Source organism: Dendrobates tinctorius, unplaced genomic scaffold (genome assembly GCF_039654945.1).
Source record: "Dendrobates tinctorius isolate UK_male_01 unplaced genomic scaffold, ASM3965494v1 ptg000022l, whole genome shotgun sequence".
Lineage (NCBI taxonomy): Eukaryota > Metazoa > Chordata > Amphibia > Anura > Dendrobatidae > Dendrobates > Dendrobates tinctorius.
In genome coordinates this window covers 78,849,339-78,872,163 of record NW_027361690.1, presented here as the reverse complement: position 1 = coordinate 78,872,163, position 22,825 = coordinate 78,849,339, and the positions used below count along the sequence as shown (strand labels likewise).

The 22,825-nt window shown below is 47.2% G+C and overlaps 1 protein-coding gene across 1 annotated transcript in view; it reads right to left on the bottom strand.

Moving 5' to 3' along the window:
- ARRDC4 (arrestin domain containing 4) overlaps nt 1-22,605 on the bottom strand; it is a 174,479-nt gene extending 151,874 nt beyond the window's left edge. The window contains exon 1 of the mRNA XM_073568770.1: nt 21,640-22,605. Within this exon, the coding sequence (XP_073424871.1) occupies nt 21,640-21,871 (232 nt within the window). The 5' untranslated portion in view covers nt 21,872-22,605. The remainder of the gene's footprint in view (nt 1-21,639) is intronic.
- Nucleotides 22,606-22,825: the final 220 nt, after the last annotated feature.

Sequence of the window (22,825 nt, the reverse complement as noted above, 5' to 3'; positions counted from 1 at the left end):
TACTTAGCTTCAGCCAAGTCAGGGCCGGCCTGAACATATAGGCGAACTAGGCGGCCGCCTAGGGCGCCGACCCAAAGGGGGCGCCAGAGAAAAAATAGAAACAATTATAAAAAATCTTTTCAAAATGCAAAAAGTTTTAGGGATGGAAAGAAAAGTGTACATATTTAATGGCAAATATGACGCAAGAGAGGTTGGTTGGGTTGGCAACAATTTCAATAGAATCTGAAGTTGCTAAACAAATTAATCTCGGTGACTTAGTGTCATCCTTTTTAAAAAAAAGGCAAGGAAACAAAAATTTTAATTACCTATGGTCGTTTTTGTTTTGTGTTATTGATTACTTTGTATATATTTGTCCTATACAACTTCTCAGAAGATTAAAGAGTTAGGAGAGAGTTAATTAATCATTGTTGTTGTGGTTTATTTTGCTCCTAAATTTATATCCCAAGTTTTCATCTACTGTCAAGAATAGTAGGGGCATAACAAAATAGTTTCGCCTAGGGCGCCATAATCTCTCGGGCCGGCCCTGAGCCAGGTTTACCATCCTCATGGACAACAACCCACTGACTCACTTGGAAACTGCAAAACTAGGTGCACTAGAGCAGCGATGGATGGCTCGGCTGTCTAACTATGAATTTACCATCAAGTACCGAGCGGGACACAAGAATGCCAATGCTGATGCGCTGTCCAGGATGCCCAATCTGCCAGATGGGGGAGAAGACCTTGAGACACTCGAAGAAATAGAGTTACCTGCCTTCCACCGGCCAATTGCGGCCCAACGTGCCCAAGGAGTGAGAAACAGACGATCTATCGTGAAAGAGGCCACCCTAAATCCATTGCCTCATCATGTCTGGGCAGAAATGCAGTATAGCGACCCCGCAGTCCGCCTGGTAAAGGAGCTACTGTCACAAGCTGACTCACACCCAAGTCCAGATGCTCCTGAAGAAACCCAGCAGTTGTGGAAGGAAAGAGGCAGGCTGTTCATCTATGAGGGAAAGCTGTGTCGGAGGAAGTACGCTTGGACGCCATGATGACATGTGGCTGATCCAGGAGTAAGAGCTAAGAAACAGGGAACCAGCCCCTAGATCATCCATGTTTCCAGAGCTGGGTGGTAAGCTGAGAGACTGCGTGGGATTACACAACCAGCAGAAAAGTGTTTTCCCTCAGAAATACTGCAATAACCTGGAATCAGTGAAGGACAGTGCAAGTGGGAACTTGAGCTGCGTCACAAAGGATTCAAACTACAAGTTGCTGAAGGCGAAATACACAATGAGTAGAGGCGCTACTGGGAAGTTCTAAACTCTAGAAAGCCTTGGTCCCAGAAGGGATTAGAATAGCAGGAGGTTCACTGAGTCACAGCAAAGAGAAAGATAACTCCCATTCTCCAGAGCAGACTGTAACCTGATGAGAGTTGTAATATCTCCTCTGAACTGCACCTGAACTACAGTAAATACTAAAGTGACTTTCCTTGTCTCCTCCCTTATTACTCCGTGCCTTCTACTTGCATCACAATCTCTGGGGGTCCTGCCCTGGTTGGAGAGGGTTTTAACTGCCATCACCATCTACTCCCCCGGGGATCATCTGCAGTGCCGGCTATACTACAGTCGAACACTCCAACTGGCGTCACGAATCACTACTTAAACTTTATCCCCATTCAACTCTACCCCTTTTACATGACCGCCTGGGGTCACGGACTGGGTTACCGCCGCTGTGACATCTCCCATTGAAGTTAACGGACTCGGTACCGAGTACCCCGCGGCCCCTGGGAAGCGTCAGCAGTATGTCACTTCTGTTGCATGGTTTTGCTGCAGTTTTCCACCTGCTCCATTCTAGAAATCCGCAGGTGGAAAACCTCAGGGGAAAACCGCACAAAAAATTCACTAAATCCGTAGGAAAAATGCAGGTCACTTGACCTGCGGATTTAGTAAATTCTGCGCAGAAAATTCCAAACCAGAATACGCGCGTTGTGCACATAGCCTAAGGCCTCATTCAAACATCCATGTTTCATGTACTTGTTCTATCAGTGCTTTTGATGGATAGGATAAGTACCCATTATATTCCATGGTGGTGTTAACATGTCTGTGTTTTTTTCTGGACACAGTCTACAAAAAAGACATTTTCTCATACCGTCATGGCCAAAAGAGTTGGCGCCATTGAAATTGTTCCAGAAATTGAATTACTTCTCCCAGAAAATGTTTGCAATTACACGTTTTGTTATACACATGTTTATTTCCTTTGTGTGTATTGGAACAACACAAAAAACTGAGAAAAAAAAGGTATATAAGACATAATTTCACACTAAAGCCCAAAAATGGGCTGGACAAAATTGTTGGCACCATCAACTTAATATTTGGTTGCACACCCTTAGTAAGAAATAACTGTAATAAATGGCTTCCTATAGCCATCAACAAGCTTACACCTCTCAACTGGAATTTTGGACCACTCTTGCAAACTATTCAAGATCTCTCATATTTGAAAAGTGCCTTCTCACAACAGCAAAATCTCTCCACAGTTGTTCAATGAGATTTAGAGCCAGACTCATTGCTGTCCATTTCAGAACTCTAGCGCTTTCTTTTCATCCATTTCTGGGTGCTTCTTGAAGTATGTTTGGGGTTATTGTCCTGCTGGAAGGTCGATGACCTAGGATTCAAACCCAGATTTCTGACACTGGCACTACCCTGCAACACAAAATCCTTTTGGTAATCTTTAGATTTCATGATGCCTTGCATACAGTCAAGGCACCCAGTGCCAGAGGCAGCAAAACAATCCCAAAACATCTTTGAACCTCCTCCATATTTGACTGTAGGTACTGTGTTCTTTTCTTTGTAGGCCTCATTCCATTTTCAGTAAACAGGAGAATTATGTGCTTTACCACAAAGCTCTCTCTTAGTCTCATCTGTCTGCAAGACACTTTTCCAGAAGGATTTTGGCTTACTCATGTATATTATGGCGAACTGCAGTCTAGCTTTTTTATGTCTCTGTTGTGTTGTTCCAATACACACAAAGGAAATAAACATGGGTATAACAAAACATGGGAAACAATTTCAAGGGTACCAACAATTTCGGCTATTACTGTATTAGTCACGGATCAAAGTTGCTAATTCAAGATAAATGAGTCTGTAAAGAAAAAAAAATGGATAGCACATGGACACCATCTGTGTGTTATAGGGTAGGAGAAGCTTACAGTTTAGATGCATCACTGCAAATTAGATGCAGAACTGACCCCACACTGATAACACATGTAGAAGGAGGGCAATAATTCTGATATTTTTCAATTTTTAAAACCGTGTAATTGACAAAGGAAAGGCCGAAGTCACACTAGCGATAAAATCGGACGAATGCAATGCGATAAAAAAAAAAATCGCATTGCAGTCGTCCCAATGTTATTCTATGTTGCTGCTCCCATCATGCGTTTTTTTATCGCATCCGTTCCTTGGACTGAGACAATCGCAGCATGCTGCGATTGTCACCCATTTTCGGATCGGATTCAACAATGCAAGTCTATGGATGCGATTAAAAACCGCATTGAAAACGCACCACACGTGTGACTTGTAGAGTTGAGCGATACCAGCCGATACTTGAAAATATCGGATCGGAATGGATCGGCCGATCTTAAAAAAAAGTATCGGTATCGCCGATTCCGATACCGGGAACCAATGCAAGTCAATGGGGCCAAAATATCGGAATTAAAAAAAAACCTTTCTTTCCTTGTAGGTTAATTCTACATGAAGAAAAACAACTAAGAATAATGTAGAATGTATTGTGGGAGGTGGAGGAGACATTAAAGCCATAGAGGTTTAGCCCAATCAAATGGAATAGCAGGAATTAAACTTTTTTTTTTAAAGATGTTAGGAGTTACAAAGATATTGACTATGTTAGCCTCATTTATATTTTGCCAGACATGTATGTCTTCTTCTTCTACTTCCTTTTTTTACATTCTTCTTCTTCTTCTTCTACTTCCTTTTTTTACATTCTTCTTCTTCTTCTTCTACTTCCTTTTTTTACATTCTTCTTCTTATTCCTTTTTTTACATTCTTCTTCTTCTTCTTCTACTTCCTTTTTTTACATTCTTCTTCTTCTTCTTCTTCTTCTTCTTCTTCTTCTTCTTCTTCTTCTTCTTCTTCTTCTTCCTTTTCTTACATTCTTCATATTCTTCTTATTCAACAATTATTATTCTACATATTCAGCTTCTTCATCTTCTTCCTATTCTTCTTCATCATATTCTTGTTTGTGTCAGGCATTCCTGTAGTTGTTATCTAGAAAAGTTAGAAGTTTACACCTTCCGTTCTGCCTGTCACAAAAGATTTACAACAGGATTTGTCCGCGTTCAGTTTGGCCTGCAGAAGCAGGCCTTTTCCAGGGGCACCACGAGGAGGAACGGACTCACCCCCATACACTGCTTAGTCTTCTTCTGCTTATAAATAAGATAATATCATTTGCTCAGAGTATTAGTCTTATGCTTAATGTTCTTCTGCTTTGTTTTTTTTATGCTTCTTTGTCTTCTCTCTCTTGTTGTTCTGCATCTTGGTGGTTGTCTTCCTGTTCTTTGTCCTCTTGAACCAGCTGACGGTACTGGCACCCGGAGGGGCAGCAGAAGGAACAAGAGCCAATGGCACTACCGAGGACCAGCTGACGGTGCTGGAACCCGGTTACTAAGCAGGAGGTACCTGTGCTACAAAGCACTACCAAGGACCAGCAGACGTTGCCGGAACTCGGATACCGAGATGGAGGCACCTAGGCCAAACGCTCTGACGAGAACCAGCTGACGGTGCTGGAACCCGGAGGGGTAGCATAAGCTGCAAGAGCAAATGGAAATAGCGAGGACCAGCTGACAGTGCTGGCACCCGGAGGGGCAGCAGAAGGAATAAGAGCCAATGGCACAACCGAGGACCAGCTGACGGTGCTGGAACCCGGTTACTAAGCAGGAGGTACCTGTGCTACAAAGCACTACCAAGGACCAGCAGACGTTGCCGGAACTCGGATACCGAGATGGAGGCACCTAGGCCAAAGGCTCTGACGAGAACCAGCTGACGGTGCTGGAACCCGGAGGGGTAGCATAAGCTGCAAGAGCAAATGGAAATAGCGAGGACCAGCTGACAGTGCTGGCACCCGGAGGGGCAGCAGAAGGAATAAGAGCCAATGGCACAACCGAGGACCAGCTGACGGTGCTGGAACCCGGTTACTAAGCAGGAGGTACCTGTGCTACAAAGCACTACCAAGGACCAGCAGACGTTGCTGGAACTCGGATACCGAGATGGAGGCACCTAGGCCAAAGGCTCTGATGAGAACCAGCTGACGGTGCTGGAACCCGGAGGGGTATCAGAAGTTACCCCTGAAAAGCAAAGTTGGCATGCCGCAAGCTGGCCGCAGTTACCGAATCACACAGTCCTACAGGGGGTGCTTGTCCTACTGGCACTATGGAACAAACCTTTCTTACCAGAACCCGCAGTCCACATAGGAAGCACCTAAACTGCTGGCACCCTAGCCTCGGCTAACCCAACCGCAACACGACATGGCAACTTGGGGTGGCAAACTGACATTGACACTTCCCGGAAACAGCAGGCAGGGCTGGAACCAAGCTGGGCAGGAGGGAGTACCCGTGCCAAAGTCAGTTATGAGCAGCAACTGGCGATGTTGGAGCCCAGGACAAGCACTTAGCAGGCTGAGGCCTGATGTGCTGTCAATTGGGAGGCAGCAGGACAGATTGCCATCAAAACAGCAGGGGAACAGCTGACGTTACTGAACCCCACAAACACAGGAGCTAGTGTTTTACTCTGTGAAGACGGCACTTCCGAGCAACAACTGGCTGTGTTGAAGCCCAGGGACAAGCACGGAGCAGGCTTAGGCTGCATTGAAGAAATTTTAAGATCGGTTGTAGACTACTAATTTGAACCAAGCTCCACTTAGGCCTGTGGATTCACTGATTTTCGTATTTCCCCTGTCCTCCAACCCCGCCAGTTACAGCTCCGAAGTGGCGTCTGCACAATCCACACTTGTTCCTGTGTTACAGGTGTTCAGTCCGGTCAGTTAATCCCCTGATGTGTGTCCGGCAATGTCGCCTGCTCTGTCCACATTCCGATAATGGGAATGTGGACAGAGCAGGCGACATTGCCGGACACACATCAGGGGATTAACTGATCGGACTGAACACCTGTAACACAGGAACAAGTGTGGATTGTGCAGACGCCACTTCGGAGCTGTAACTGGCAGGGTTGGAGGACAGGGGAAATACGAGAGACAGTGGAGCCACAGGCCTAATTGGAGCACGGTTAAAAATCAGTAGTGGTACGACTGTGTAGGCAGCAGGAGACTTTGCCATCCACACAGCAGGGGATCAGCTGACATTACTGAACCCCACTGAGACACGGGAGCAAGTATCTCTTTCCGTGTGGACGGCACTTCCGAACTACAACTGGCTGTGTTGAAGCCCAGGAAATAGGAGGGTGTAGGCAGAGGCCTACTGTATTTTGAATGAGTTTACAGCAGGAGAGACTGCCATCCACACAGCAGGGGATCAGCTGACGTTACTGAACCCCACTGAGACACGGGAGCAAGTGTCTCTTTCCGTGTGGACGGCACTTCCGAACTACAACTGGCTGTGTTGAAGCCCAGGAAATAGGAGGGTGTAGGCAGAGGCCTACTGAATTTTGAATGAGGTGACAGCAGGAGAGACTGCCATCCACACAGCAGGGGATCAGCTGACGTTACTGAACCCCACTGAGACACGGGAGCAAGTATCTCTTTCCGTGTGGACGGCACTTCCGAACTACAACTGGCTGTGTTGAAGCCCAGGAAATAGGAGGGTGTAGGCAGAGGCCTACTGAATTTTGAATGAGGTGACAGCAGGAGAGACTGCCATCCACACAGCAGGGGATCAGCTGACGTTACTGAACCCCACTGAGACACGGGAGCAAGTATCTCTTTCCGTGTGGACGGCACTTCCGAACTACAACTGGCTGTGTTGAAGCCCAGGAAATAGGAGGGTGTAGGCAGAGGCCTACTGTATTTTGAATGAGTTTACAGCAGGAGAGACTGCCATCCACACAGCAGGGGATCAGCTGACGTTACTGAACCCCACTGAGACACGGGAGCAAGTGTCTCTTTCCGTGTGGACGGCACTTCCGAACTACAACTGGCTGTGTTGAAGCCCAGGAAATAGGAGGGTGTAGGCAGAGGCCTACTGTATTTTGAATGAGTTTACAGCAGGAGAGACTGCCATCCACACAGCAGGGGATCAGCTGACGTTACTGAACCCCACTGAGACACGGGAGCAAGTATCTCTTTCCGTGTGGACGGCACTTCCGAACTACAACTGGCTGTGTTGAAGCCCAGGAAATAGGAGGGTGTAGGCAGAGGCCTACTGAATTTTGAATGAGGTGACAGCAGGAGAGACTGCCATCCACACAGCAGGGGATCAGCTGACGTTACTGAACCCCACTGAGACACGGGAGCAAGTATCTCTTTCCGTGTGGACGGCACTTCCGAACTACAACTGGCTGTGTTGAAGCCCAGGAAATAGGAGGGTGTAGGCAGAGGCCTACTGAATTTTGAATGAGGTGACAGCAGGAGAGACTGCCATCCACACAGCAGGGGATCAGCTGACGTTACTGAACCCCACTGAGACACGGGAGCAAGTATCTCTTTCCGTGTGGACGGCACTTCCGAACTACAACTGGCTGTGTTGAAGCCCAGGAAATAGGAGGGTGTAGGCAGAGGCCTACTGTATTTTGAATGAGTTTACAGCAGGAGAGACTGCCATCCACACAGCAGGGGATCAGCTGACGTTACTGAACCCCACTGAGACACGGGAGCAAGTGTCTCTTTCCGTGTGGACGGCACTTCCGAACTACAACTGGCTGTGTTGAAGCCCAGGAAATAGGAGGGTGTAGGCAGAGGCCTACTGTATTTTGAATGAGTTTACAGCAGGAGAGACTGCCATCCACACAGCAGGGGATCAGCTGACGTTACTGAACCCCACTGAGACACGGGAGCAAGTGTCTCTTTCCGTGTGGACGGCACTTCCGAACTACAACTGGCTGTGTTGAAGCCCAGGAAATAGGAGGGTGTAGGCAGAGGCCTACTGTATTTTGAATGAGTTTACAGCAGGAGAGACTGCCATCCACACAGCAGGGGATCAGCTGACGTTACTGAACCCCACTGAGACACGGGAGCAAGTGTCTCTTTCCGTGTGGACGGCACTTCCGAACTACAACTGGCTGTGTTGAAGCCCAGGAAATAGGAGGGTGTAGGCAGAGGCCTACTGTATTTTGAATGAGTTTACAGCAGGAGAGACTGCCATCCACACAGCAGGGGATCAGCTGACGTTACTGAACCCCACTGAGACACGGGAGCAAGTATCTCTTTCCGTGTGGACGGCACTTCCGAACTACAACTGGCTGTGTTGAAGCCCAGGAAATAGGAGGGTGTAGGCAGAGGCCTACTGTCTTTGTAATGCGGAGACAGCAGGAGAGACTGCCATCTCCACAGCAGGGGAACAGCTGGCAGTGCTGAACCCCACTAACACTTGAACGAATGTGTTTGGCTCTGTGGAGACGACACTTCTGAACACCAACTGACGCTGTTGGAGCCCAGGATTAGGCGAGGAGCAGGCTGGGGCCTACTGGATTTTGGCAGGTGAAGGCAGCAGGAGACTTGCCATCTCCACAGCAGGGGAACAGCTGGCAGTGCTGAACCCCACTAACACTTGAACGAATGTGTTTGGTTCTGTGGAGACGACACTTCTGAACACCAACTGACGCTGTTGGAGCCCAGGATTAGGCGAGGAGCAGGCTGGGGCCTACTGGATTTTGGCAGGTGAATGCAGCAGGAGACTTGCCATCTCCACAGCAGGGGAACAGCTGGCAGTGCTGAACCCCACTAACACTTGAACGAACGTGTTTGGCTCTGTGGAGACGACACTTCTGAACACCAACTGACGCTGTTGGAGCCCAGGATTAGGCGAGGAGCAGGCTGGGGCCTACTGGATTTTGGCAGGTGAAGGCAGCAGGAGACTTGCCATCTCCACAGCAGGGGAACAGCTGGCAGTGCTGAACCCCACTAACACTTGAACGAATGTGTTTGGCTCTGTGGAGACGAAACTTCTGAACACCAACTGACGCTGTTGGAGCCCAGGATTAGGCGAGGAGCAGGCTGGGGCCTACTGGATTTTGGCAGGTGAAGGCAGCAGGAGACTTGCCATCTCCACAGCAGGGGAACAGCTGGCAGTGCTGAACCCCACTAACACTTGAACGAATGTGTTTGGTTCTGTGGAGACGACACTTCTGAACACCAACTGACGCTGTTGGAGCCCAGGATTAGGCGAGGAGCAGGCTGGGGCCTACTGGATTTTGGCAGGTGAAGGCAGCAGGAGACTTGCCATCTCCACAGCAGGGGAACAGCTGGCAGTGCTGAACCCCACTAACACTTGAACGAATGTGTTTGGCTCTGTGGAGACGACACTTCTGAACACCAACTGACGCTGTTGGAGCCCAGGATTAGGCGAGGAGCAGGCTGGGGCCTACTGGATTTTGGCAGGTGAAGGCAGCAGGAGACTTGCTATCTCCACAGCAGGGGAACAGCTGGCAGTGCTGAACCCCACTAACACTTGAACGAATGTGTTTGGCTCTGTGGAGACGACACTTCTGAACACCAACTGACGCTGTTGGAGCCCAGGATTAGGCGAGGAGCAGGCTGGGGCCTACTGGATTTTGGCAGGTGAAGGCAGCAGGAGACTTGCCATCTCCACAGCAGGGGAACAGCTGGCAGTGCTGAACCCCACTAACACTTGAACGAATGTGTTTGGTTCTGTGGAGACGACACTTCTGAACACCAACTGACGCTGTTGGAGCCCAGGATTAGGCGAGGAGCAGGCTGGGGCCTACTGGATTTTGGCAGGTGAAGGCAGCAGGAGACTTGCCATCTCCACAGCAGGGGAACAGCTGGCAGTGCTGAACCCCACTAACACTTGAACGAATGTGTTTGGTTCTGTGGAGACGACACTTCTGAACACCAACTGACGCTGTTGGAGCCCAGGATTAGGCGAGGAGCAGGCTGGGGCCTACTGGATTTTGGCAGGTGAAGGCAGCAGGAGACTTGCCATCTCCACAGCAGGGGAACAGCTGGCAGTGCTGAACCCCACTAACACTTGAACGAATGTGTTTGGCTCTGTGGAGACGACACTTCTGAACACCAACTGACGCTGTTGGAGCCCAGGATTAGGCGAGGAGCAGGCTGGGGCCTACTGGATTTTGGCAGGTGAATGCAGCAGGAGACTTGCCATCTCCACAGCAGGGGAACAGCTGGCAGTGCTGAACCCCACTAACACTTGAACGAATGTGTTTGGCTCTGTGGAGACGACACTTCTGAACACCAACTGACGCTGTTGGAGCCCAGGATTAGGCGAGGAGCAGGCTGGGGCCTACTGGATTTGGGCAGGTGAAGGCAGCAGGAGACTTGCCATCTCCACAGCAGGGGAACAGCTGGCAGTGCTGAACCCCACTAACACTTGAACGAATGTGTTTGGCTCTGTGGAGACGACACTTCTGAACACCAACTGACGCTGTTGGTGCCCAGGATTACGCATGCCGCATGCAGAGGCCAATGGGCAGCGGTTTTTATGGAGGTTGTGGACTACTACTGATTCTAACCATGCTCCACTTAGGCCTCTGGCTCCACTGTCTCTACTATTTACCCTGGCCTCCAACCCCGCCAGCTACATCTCTGAAGTGGCGTCAGCACAATCTACACTTGTTCCTGTGTTACTGGTGCTCAGTCCCATCAGTTGATCCCCTGATGTTTGTCCGGCAAGTTCGCCAGCTCTGTCCTCATTCCCACTACTGGTTATGGGAATGTGGACAGAGCAGGAGACCTTGCCGGACACACATCAGGGGATAAACTGATGGGACTGAGCCACAGGAACACAGGAACAAGTGTAGATTGTGCTGACGCCACTTCAGAGATGTAGATGGCGGGGTTGGAGGTCAGGGGAAATAGTAGAGACAGTGGAGCCAGAGACCTAAGTTGGGCACGGTTAAAAATCAGTAGTGGTTTGAATGTTGATGGAGCTGGTGACTCTGCCGTCCACACAGCAGGGGATCAGCTGGCATTACTGAACCCCAGTAACACAGGAGCTAGTGTGTTTCTCTGTGCAGACGACACATCTGAGCGACAACTGGCTGTGTTGAAGCACAGGGATTATAGTTCAGGTGGTAGAAAAATGAACACACCAGCAGACCTGGATACAGTTGCCAACCACTAATTTAGTCTGTAAGAGGAATGGCAAAGTCTTTGGAGATCCAGGCCTTGTTCATTTTCAGAAAAGTCAGCCGGTCAACATTATCGGAAGATAGTCGCGTGCGACGGTCTGTTAGTACACCACCTGCGGCACTAAAGACACGTTCCGATAATACACTGGCAGCAGGGCAAGCCAGCACCTCCAATGCATACTGGCTAAGCTCTGGCCATGTATCCAGCTTAGAGACCCAAAACTTGAAGGGGGAAGAGCCATCTGGGAGTACAGCGACAGGGCAAGACATGTAGTCTGACACCATCTGACGGAAGCGTTGCCTCCTGCTGACTCGAGGCGTCGCTGATGGTGTAGACAATTGTGGTGGACACACAAAACTTTGCCACATTTGGGCCATAGTGGTCTTGCCTTGTGCTGCGGCACTGCCTCTGCTCCCTCTTTGTGCAGAGTTTCCTCCACTGCCTCGACGCACAGAGCTGCTTTGTAAAGCACTTGCAACAATGCTGTCGGGTGGAATGGAAAACATTATGGACTGCACCAGTGACTCTTCGTACTCCCGCATTTTACGCTCCCGGTTCAACGTTGGTATGAGCCTTTGTACGCTGTCCCGGTAGCGAGGATCTAGGAGGGTGTACACCCAATAATCAGCCGAGACGAGAATGTGGGCGATGCGGCGGTCGTTTCTCAGGCACTGCAGCATGAAATCAACCATGTGCTGCAGACTCCCAACTGCCAAAGAACCGCTGTCCCCTGTTTGAGGCGTGACCTCGACCTGCTCTGCATCACCCCACCCTCGCTGTACATACTGAGTAGAGGTTTGTGTACCTCCCTCCTCTGGAGAGATGTCTTCCTCCTCCATCGACTCCTCCTCATCCTCCTCACAAAGTGTCCCCTGCCTAGGCCTTTGTGAGGAAACACGTAGCGCAGACTGTCCAGAAGCAGATGGCATTTGGGACTCCTCATCCTCCACCTCTTCTGAAACCTCATCCCTTAGTGCTTGCAGTGTTTGTTGAAGCAGGCAGATAAGGGGGACAGTCATGCTGACTAGTGCATCATCTGCACTCGCCATCCGCGTGGATTCATCGAAGGCACGCAAAACGAGGCAGATGTCCTTCATAGAGGCCCACTCAATGGTGCTGAAGTGTGAACGGCGCACAGTGCGACTTGTTTGCGCCTGATGCAGCTGGTACTCCATGACTGCTGCCTGCTGCTCACACAACCGCTCCAACATATGTAACGTTGAATTCCACCGGGTGGGTAGGTCACATATGATGCGATGTTCTGGAAGGCCAAATCGTCGCTGCAGAGCAGCGAGGCGCGATCTTGCCGTGCTGGAACGTCGCAAGTGAGCGCACTCTATGCGGACCTTGTGCAACAGTGCATCAAGATCCGGATAGTCCCTCAGAAAGCTCTGCACGACCAAGTTAAGAACATGTGCCAGACATGGGATGTGTGTGAGGTTGCCTAGGCCAAGAGCTGCCACCAGATTTCGGCCATTGTCACACACTACCAAGCCCGGCTGGAGATTCGCTGGCCCAAACCACACATCGCTCTCCAGCTTGATAGCATTCCAGAGCTCCTGCGCTGTGTGGCTTCGATTCCCCAAAGAAATTAATTTGAGTACAGCCTGTTGACGTTTGGCCACGGCTGTGCTCATATCGGTCGTAACAGGCTCCTGCTCTGCTGTTTCTGAGGAACTTGAGTAGGAGGAGGAGTCTATGTGTACAGACTGGAGTCCTGCAATCCGTGGCGTTGGAAGAACACGTACAGCGCCACTCTCCAGATCCGTACCCGGCTCCACAACATTGACCCAGTGGGCAGTGAGGGAAAGGTATCGTCCCTGTCCATGGTTACTGGTCCACGCATCGGTGGTCAGGTGGACCTTGCTACTAACGGCGTTTAGTAGCGCATGTTTTATTTTGCCCTCAACATGTTTCTGCAGGGCAGGGACGGCTCGCCTGCTGAAATAAAAGCGGCTGGGCACGTTGTATTGGGGGACTGCCAATGCCATTAAGTCCCGGAAGGTGTCAGTGTCCACCAGCCTGAATGACAGCATTTCAACTGCCAGAAGTTTGGCAATGCCAGCATTCAGAGACTGTGCTCGGGGATGGTTTGCCGAGTAAGGGCGCCTTTTATCCCATGCCTGTGCTACCGATGGCTGTGATGGATGGGAACGTGCTGTTATGGGTGGAATCTGACAGGGTCTCCGGACAACAGTGGCAGAGGTTCTTCCTTGGCGATCCTGTGAGGAAGCCGAACCAGCAGTGTGTGAGCTGGAGGAAGAGGGCCCAACACGAACTGAAGAGGTGGTAGGTGGTGCTGTACGTTGGCCTACGTCTTGAGGGTGTCTATGCAACTCCAACTCGTGCTTGGTGCGCACATGTTTCCACATATTTGTGGTATTGAGGTTGCTGACATTTCTCCCTCTTTTGACTCTCTGATGACACAGCTTGCATTTGACAAAGCAAATGTCATCTGCAACTGTGTCAAAAAAGGACCACGCACTGCAACTCTTGTGAGCGCCCGGTTTGCCTTTGGAAGGAGGAATGCTCCTAACGGGTGCCGAAGTGGAGGGTACAGGCAACCAAGTCTTCCCCCTCCCTCTGCCTCCTGTTTTGGCCGGTAGGGGAATCTCTTCCTCCGAGCTGCTCCCACCACCTTCCTGTTGCTCACGCCATGATGGGTCAAGGACCTCATCATCTTCCCTCCCCTCTTCAAACAGCTGCTTCTCCGGGGTTGTCTCGCCAGCACCGTACGCACCAGAAAGTGGCAACTGAGTCTCGTCATCATCTGATGCGTACTGAGGTGTGCTGACCATAGGCACTGGCCCACTCGCCTCTTCAGATTCAGAGGGACAAAGAAGTTGCGCATCACTGCATACTCCCTCTTCTTCACATTCAGGAATGCTGCTTGGCTGGCCCCCTCTTTCCAAGCCAACAGATTCCGAGAACAGAAGTAGAGATTGTGATGGCTCCTGTCCATGTCTCTCTGACTGCCTGGGCACTTTGGCAGGTGGTGAAGAGACAGATGGTTGCTCTTCGGTGCTCTGACCCTGAGAGGATGCGGAAGTAATTGAAGTCGATGCGTTAGCTGCCATCCATCCGACAACGGCTTCAATTTGTTCCTCCCGCAGCAGTGGGGTACGTTGAGGTCCTACAAAGCTGCGCATAAAGGACTGTTGCCTGCTAAAACTGGGGGATGCTGATCCACTGGTGCCCGCAGCAGGCCCAGAATCCCCACGTCCTCTACCTGTAGAATCCCCACGTCCTCTCCCTGCAGAATCCCCACGTCCTCTCCCTGCTGAAACTCCACGCCCACGCCCACGCCCCCACGCCTTACTCCCTGCCTTCTTCATCTTGCAAGACTGCTTAAGATAGGCAAAAAAGGACAAAGGGGGGCCTTAGTGTGCTTATTCCTGAACAGCTGGTTACAGGTACAAGAAACACTAATTTTATGAAGTGTGTGTGTGTGGACTAGACTTTAATAGGAGCTGATGTGGCCTACACAAGTTCAAAATGTAGTGTTTGGTGAACTTTTTATGTGGTTTCTTTGTTTGAAACAAACTCAAAGTATGAGAACAAAGAATTGAAACTGATAGTATCACCAACTTTTTGGAGCTATTACAATGCAGGCAGGTAACCTACAATGCAAAAGATGAGGCTCCAAAAAAATTGGGTAATACTAATCTGGCTGCGCCGGCAGGGCACAAGCCAGAAAAAAAGGCTCCTCTATCTACTCCTATATAGTGTTTGCAACCAACCAATGTTGATGGATACGGATGGATGCACACTAATAGGAGAAGAAAAAATGAGCTGCACTCAGAGACAAATATGTGTGAGGCAGTGACGCACGTTGAGCGTCCTACAACCAGACGTAGCTGCAGGACACTCTACTCAGCGTGAGCTGCACTCACACACAGTCAGAGACCTCTCAGACAGCCGTCAACAGTGCAGCTAAGTGGGCACTGGCACTGACAGGCTGCAGAAAGGCTCCGCTGTGTACTCCTATATAGTGTTTGCAACCACCGTAGATGGAGACGGATGGATGCACACTAATAGAAGAAAAAATGAGCTGCACTCAAATAAAAATATGTGTGAGGCAGTGACGCACGCTGAGCGTCCTACAGCCAGACGTAGCTGCAGGACACACTACTCAGCATGAGCTGCACTCACACACAGTCAGAGACCTCTCAGACAGCCGTGAACAGTGCAGCAAAGTGGACACTAGCACTGAAAGGCTGCAGAAAGGCTCCGCTGTCTACTACTAGTGTTTGCAACCAACGTATATGGATACGGATGGAAGCACACTAGATTGAAATTATTTAAAAAATGCAGCTCAAAAAATAAAAGATGTATGAGGCAGCAGTGATCACACTGGGTGGCCTACAGCCTGACGTGGCTGCAGGACCCACTCCACAGCGTGAGCTGCACTCACACAGCCCTTGCAGACAGCTGTGAAAACAGCGCTGCTAGGGAAAAGCAAGCTACAGTGGTGGTTTATGTAGCCTGGATAAAGCACAATATTGTTTTTAGAATCGCTATTTCTAACTGTCCCTCACAGTCTTCTACAGCAGCCTGTCCCTAACTGAATTCACAGCAGAGTGACCAGAAATGGCGGCTGCGGTGGCTTTTATAGTGCATCATGACATCATTTCGGCAGCCAATCACAGCCATGCCAATAGTTAACATGCCTACATGCCTAACAGGATGTGCCCACACTTCGGAGGATTCCCATTGGCTTAATCAAAGCAAGCAGGCTCATAGCATGATGGGAACTTCCTATTCCGATTCCGATCCCGGAATCCGATATGAAAAAAGTATCGGAATTAAGTATCGGAATTCCGATACCGCTGATATCGGCCGATACCCGATACTTGCGGTATCGGAATGCTCAACACTAGTGACTTGCGATTAAATCGCAAGACTTCTCCAGGTCAACAGGAAAGAGCATCAGGCATTGGCATTGGATGTCAATTTGATGCTTAGATGCGAATAAAATCGGTTCATCGCCGGAAAATGGGATGACAGACGGATCCCTGGACAAGAATTCTTTGTGCGATTTCGTAACGTTAAAATGGGACCGATTTTTTATTCGTTGTGTGTGACTCCAGCCAAATACTTACGCCCGATTCATCAAGACTAGGTTTTCATACACCAGGTATAAAGATAGGTGTGTAGGAAAACGATGCATAATAACCTGATAGGCGCATGCCACTTGGAGAATTCGGCACATCATATCAAGGAGTAGAATAACATTTCTGGTGTAAAGAACACCACTTCTAGGCTAAATTCCTATGATAAGTATTTGGTGTGCTTTTGATGTTGCAGATTTTCAGCAGTATTTCTGCACCAATTAGCTAAGCTGGGTTATTTGCGTTTTCTTTCATTGCATTTTTTTATGTTTTTTTTTACATGAGATTTTATTGTGTTTTTTAGCTGTGGTTACAGTCTTCTTTTGCTATGTCATGATGAAAATAAAACTTCTTTACGTGCAGTATATATCATTTTTAGAGCATTTTCACCAAAGAAAATATATAAAAAACACATTTTTGGCCTGTGGATTTTCCTCACCACATTCAAGTCTAGGGAAAATCCAAAAATAAAATGCATATTTACCACAAGACAAATTGCTTTGTTGTGCGTTTTTTAAATCCACTGCAGGATAGTTTAAAAAAAAAACAAACAATAAATAAGTGGACATCTATAATCCCAGTCACTTCATTGTAACTTTTTTCATAGCAATATAAGGCAATATAAATAAACGCACTAAATCCTCATCGTGGGGACGTAGCCTTTTTGAATTGTTAGGTGGGAATTGCACGCAGTTTTTCCACAGCTGCACACATTTTGGCAAAGCTGGCAAAAAACTGGTATGAAAATGGCAAAAGTTGTGTTGGACAGAAATTGTACCACCTTTAAAAGTGTTTTATGACAGAATTCTGATGTAAAGGGCTCATACTCACTTGCGAGAGACTAGTACGATTCTCGTGCAAGTTTCTCGCATGAAAACCTGGCACTGTCGCTGGCACTTGGACCGGAGCGTGCGGCTGCATAGAAATACATATAACCGCACGCTCCGGTCTGAGTGCCGGCGGCAGTGCCAGGTTTTCATGCGAGAGACTCGCACAAGAATTGTGCTAGTCTCTCGCAAGTGAGTATGAGCCCAAACACTAGTGATGGGCGTGTAGCATCGGGTGATCTGCGATTATTTTGGCATGCTCAGAGAATTATTTTTCGTCGTCTCAGCTCCATGATTTGCGACTTGTAGACAGGCTGAATACATGTGGAAATTCCCTAACAAACAGGCATGCCACACATGTATTCAGGCTGTCTAGCAGTCGCAAATCATGCAGCTTGAGGCGACAAAGACTAAATCTCCGAGCACGCCAAAATACTTGGAGACCACCTGAGCATGCTCGGGGAGACCCGAGCAACGAGTATACTCACTCATCACTAGTAAACACCTTGAATAATTGGGTTTTAGGGCTAACTCAGATGTCCATGTTTCACGTACATGTTTTATCTGTTTTGTTTGTGGATAGAACACATACTCAATATAATCTAGGGACCTGTTCATTTCTGGTGGATCTATTGTGTTTGATTTGCAGATCAAAATCATCAATACATGTCAGTGGGTCAATTAAAGAAACGAACAGCACACATATACTCTCTGTGTCGCATCCTAGTGCTGTCCGTTTTTACTATCTAGTGGGTAGGAGAAGCTTGGAAACTTTTTCTTTTCGCATTCACCAATAGAAGATGACCAAAATCGACTAAAATTGGATAAATAAATGTAATTGAATTGATTAGTTTTGATTAGTTACAAACAACCAGTTATGTCAATGAACCAAAGACGATGTTCACTTGTTTGATACGATTTTGAATCCAAATTTGGGAGCGAAAAATCTGCACCATACATATGACATTCTACCAAATCTGCAAGGAACTAACTTTTGGAATTGATTTAAAATCTGCAGACAGTCAATTTATGATGCAGATTTTAACTGCAATGCATAGAGTGGAATCCACGGAAATGGATTTTCAGAAGCAAATCTGTATCAAATTCTGTGACAAAACTTTGTTAAAGCATATAATGTAAAAAATGCAGCGTCTTAAGGGCCCGTTACACGTAGCGATATCGCTAGCAATATCGCTGTAATGTCACTGATTTTGTGACGTAGCAGCGATACTGCTAGCGATATCGCTACATGTGACACTTACCTCCGACCGGCTCCCCCCGATGATCGCTGATCGCGCAAGAACGGCCTGAGCTATTTTTCATCGGCCGATTCCTGCTGGGCTTCATGTGGCGCCGACGAGCGACACGTGGACGCGGGCGGGAGGACGTCAGGATCGCCTCGTCTGACAGGTAAGTAGCGACCCCCGACCCCTGCTATGTCGCTGGTGAGATCTGACTGTGTGGCATCTCACTAGAGACCACTTAGCGATGCACCAGTGATCCATATCGTTGTCAGGATCGCTGGTGCATCGCTACGTGTAACGGTACCCTTAGGGTATGTGCCCACATGATCAGTAATTGTTGGGGGTTTGAGGTTGCGTATTTATGCAGCATCAAACCCTCAGCGGTCAGCTGTGACAGCATAGTGGATGGGATTTCAAGAATGTCGCCTGCGGATCATCCGCGGAGATGGACATGTGGCGCATCTCTCCGGATTGCAGCATGTCAATTTCTCTTGCGGAGACTAGGGATATTACATCAATAGAAATCTACTTAATGTGGTAAATCCACACGGTTCACTGAACACATGCAGATTTACCTGCATTCAATTGAAGGCAGCACCTTGGACGCAGCGAACATGTGCTGCGGATTGTGTGCACCAGGCCTTAGGCTATGTTCCCACAATGAGCTTTTGATGTTGCAGATTTTCTGCACCCATTAAGTAAAATAGGCCACTTGCAGTTTTTGTAAAATACGAAGCATAAAAAAAACTCAACAAAAGCTCATCGTGGGAACTTATCTTTATAATTCCACCAAAGTGGTTGGGATTGATAGAAACTTTGTTCACACTGTGCTACTTTTTTTTAACTCTGTGCAATCTGACCTATGATGTGTGTCTTAAATCCGCAACACGTCAATTTCTCTTGTGGATACACTGAGTTTTATGTCCAGATTTTCTCCATACAATTTGATTAGATGGGGAAAATCACCAGGTATGTTTCAATGAGGCTCGGGTTGGGAGACCTGAGGCCAGTCAATCCACTGTGGTCTGTGCTCGGACAGATTTGTACGAATGTCTGCATGAATCTTTAGGCAAATCTGTCCTACTTAATTTTGACAGGGCTCCCATGCTGGGCTGTGTCAGTAACTGTTTTGATTTTTAATGTGTTTGTGAACTTGGATCCATCAAAAACTTCTCTTAGGGTACATGCCCAAGATCCATAATAGCAGCATTTTGGACGCAGCTCACCTGCGCTGAGTCCAAAACGCTGCCTTCTACATAACAAGCACAGTGGATGGGATTTATAGAAACCCAGGGCGCGGGATTACGAGCTGTAGCATTTTTTGCTCCCTTTCTTCCCAGAGCCATAACTTTTATATTTTTTGGTCAATATGGCCATGTGATGGCTTGTTTTTTGCAGGACAAGTTGTACTTTTGAACACCATTTGTTTTAACATATCATGTACTGGAAACGGGGAAAAATGTGCAGTGAAATTGCAAAAAAAAAGTGCAATTCCACAATTGTTTTTTGTTTTGCTTTTTTACTATGTTCGCTAAGTGCTAAAACTGACCTACCATTATGATTTTCCAGGTCATTATGAGTTCATAGAAACTAAACATGTCTAGGTTCTTTTTTATTTAAATGTTGAAAAAAAATTCTAAAGTTTGTTAAATAAAAAAAAAAAATTGCACCATTTTCCGATACCTGTAGCTTATCCATTTTTCGTGATCTCCGGTAGGGTCAGGGCTTATTTTTTGCATGCCGAGATGATGTTTTTAATTATACCATTTTGGTGCAGATGCGATCTTTTGATCGCCCGTTATTGCATTTCAATGCAATGTAGCGGTGACCACAAAAACATAATTCTGGCATTTTGACACTTTTCTTCGTTACGCCGTTTAGTGATCGGATTAATTTTTTTTTTAATATTGATAGATCCAGCGATTCTAAATGTGGCAATACCAAATATGTGTAGGTTTGATTTTTTTTTTATTGTTTTATTTTGAGTGGGGCGAAAAGGGGGTGATTCAAACTTTTATTTTTTTATATTTTTAAAAACATTTTTTTTTACTTTTGGCATGCTTCAATAGTCTCCATGGGACTTGAGGCTGCCGTAATCCGATCGGCTCTGCTACATAGAGGCAATGATCAGATCGCCTAGGTGTAGCAGAATTGCTGACTTGCTATGAGCACCAACCACCGGGTGGAGGTCACAGCAATCCGTCAGTGACAACCACAGTGGTCTGCAGGAGACCTCTGGTTGTCATGCTAACCCATCTATGACTGCGATCACGTGAGGGGGTCACCGATGGGTGGATTTCGGGCGCACTTGCCAGAAGCACGTGCTAAATGCCGCTGTCAGAGTTTGACAACGGCATTTAATGAATAGCCGCGGGTGGATTGTGATTCCACACGCGACTGTTCCGGGCACGTGTCAGCTATTCAAAACAGCTGACATGTGCCGGGAAAGATGTGGGCTCAGCGCCGGAGCCCACATCAAAGGGAGTGTGTCCAACATGGGCGTATTGCTATGCCCAATGTTGGAAAGGGGTGAATTGCGTGATTGAACACAGCGTTTTGGATGCAGCGAAAATATACTGCTATTTCCTGATCGTGGGCACGTAACCTATTACTACGTGCACACATTGAGTATTTGCAGTGGATTTTTCTGCTGAAAAAATAGTGTGTTGGCAGGAAAAACGCAGTGTGAAATTCAAGTCTTTGAGCCATTTTTCCCATTATTTATTTGAATGTAAAAACGCTAAAAGAATTGACATACTGAAGTCAGCAGTTTATTGATTGTTGAAGTTAAAAAATGTCTAGCAAACTGCTGTAGAAAAGACACCCCCCCCAAAAAAAAAAAGCCCACACAAAATGCTGGTAGTCAAAAACGTCAAAAAAGACCTCAGGGAACAATGACATATCATACTAAAAATGGCATTTTAGGCTTACAACATGGTAAGAAAATAAGCATTTCCTTCTAGAAAAACAGACTTTTTTGGCCACCTAAAAGAAATTGTTGTCTAGACATAGGTATTTTCTGTAAGGCTATCAGCTTTAAATCTATTGCACCAACATATTCTAAAGCAATGTACAATTTAAATAAGCAACAGTCGTATAAAGTAAAGACCTCCTAAAAGTTTACACAATAATGTTCTCGTCCCAATTACATTTTGAGCAAGCACAATATAATGCATTTTCCTCCGTTGTCCTCACCTGTGGATATCTCTAATAGGGAAATCTTCTCATTAAGACAATCAATAGATTCTCCTCCTCTCTTCCCTGTAAAAGATGTGAATGCTCCTCCACGTGCAAGTAGGTGAAGCCCTAATACTTGAATATCTTCCAGCAGCTCCAAAATCACCTGTCCAGTTACAGATTCACCTGCAGTGTAGCCATTTTTCCTTTCATTTTCCAGCACAATGTTCATAAAAACTCGTCCAACCATTTTTACCCCAAAATGTAAGCTACCATATGATACATGAATATATGGATGTCATGCAAGCCTTTCAAGGATACAGATACCGGGGCTGCTTGCAAAAATTTGCTAAAATTTTTTTTCTAGAATTTGTTTTGTCTAAAAGTCATAAAAATGGTTGGTTTAAGGGGGCAAAAACACCTCAGATAGGCCTGCGCTAAGTTTGGCACAGGTACGCCTTAGTTGCAAAACTGTTAAATTTGCTGAGCAAATGACAAGATGATCTTGTGGATTCCAAAATGAACTATGGCCTCTTTCTTGCAAAATGTCACCGCCGTCTGTCATCGAAACTATAAGTGCACACAACGTAAGAAAATTATAAGGGAAAACTTGTGACCAAAAGTGACAGAACTAGGCTGAATACTAATTGTCATCTGACCATGAGGTGTAAAGTCAAGCTAAAAACAAGGGAAATCTGGAACACTTCTAGTATGCGGAGATTAGATGTTGCTTTTAAGAGTGAAAAATTTCCTAAGAGTTTGCGATAAAGATGAATCCTCCTGTCCTAGTGCCCACTTATCCTCTGTTATTTTGAGCCCCTGAAGGTGGCAGAGTTCAGAGTGTAGCGACAGATCCGTCTGAACACTTCCCAGATATGACCAACCCTGCCTCACTCCTTCCTCTCAGCCTATTGATAGGCTGGATGTCTTCCTCCACCCATTGCCTCATTCATGGCACTGCGTGCAGAGTATGTGACACTGGAGCTGTAGAGCTGACTGCAGAGCATAGGTTAACCTTTCTTGTGTCGCAGGAGCATGTGGGATAGAGAAAGAAATGCACTGAGCGCATATTAGTATCCAAAAAAATAATTTAGACAATTCTATACAAATACACAAGTGTGGCAGAGCGGATTCTGACTGTTAACCCATCCTAGCAAATAAAGTATAGATCAGTTTGATTGATGTGTGGTCATATATATAGCCA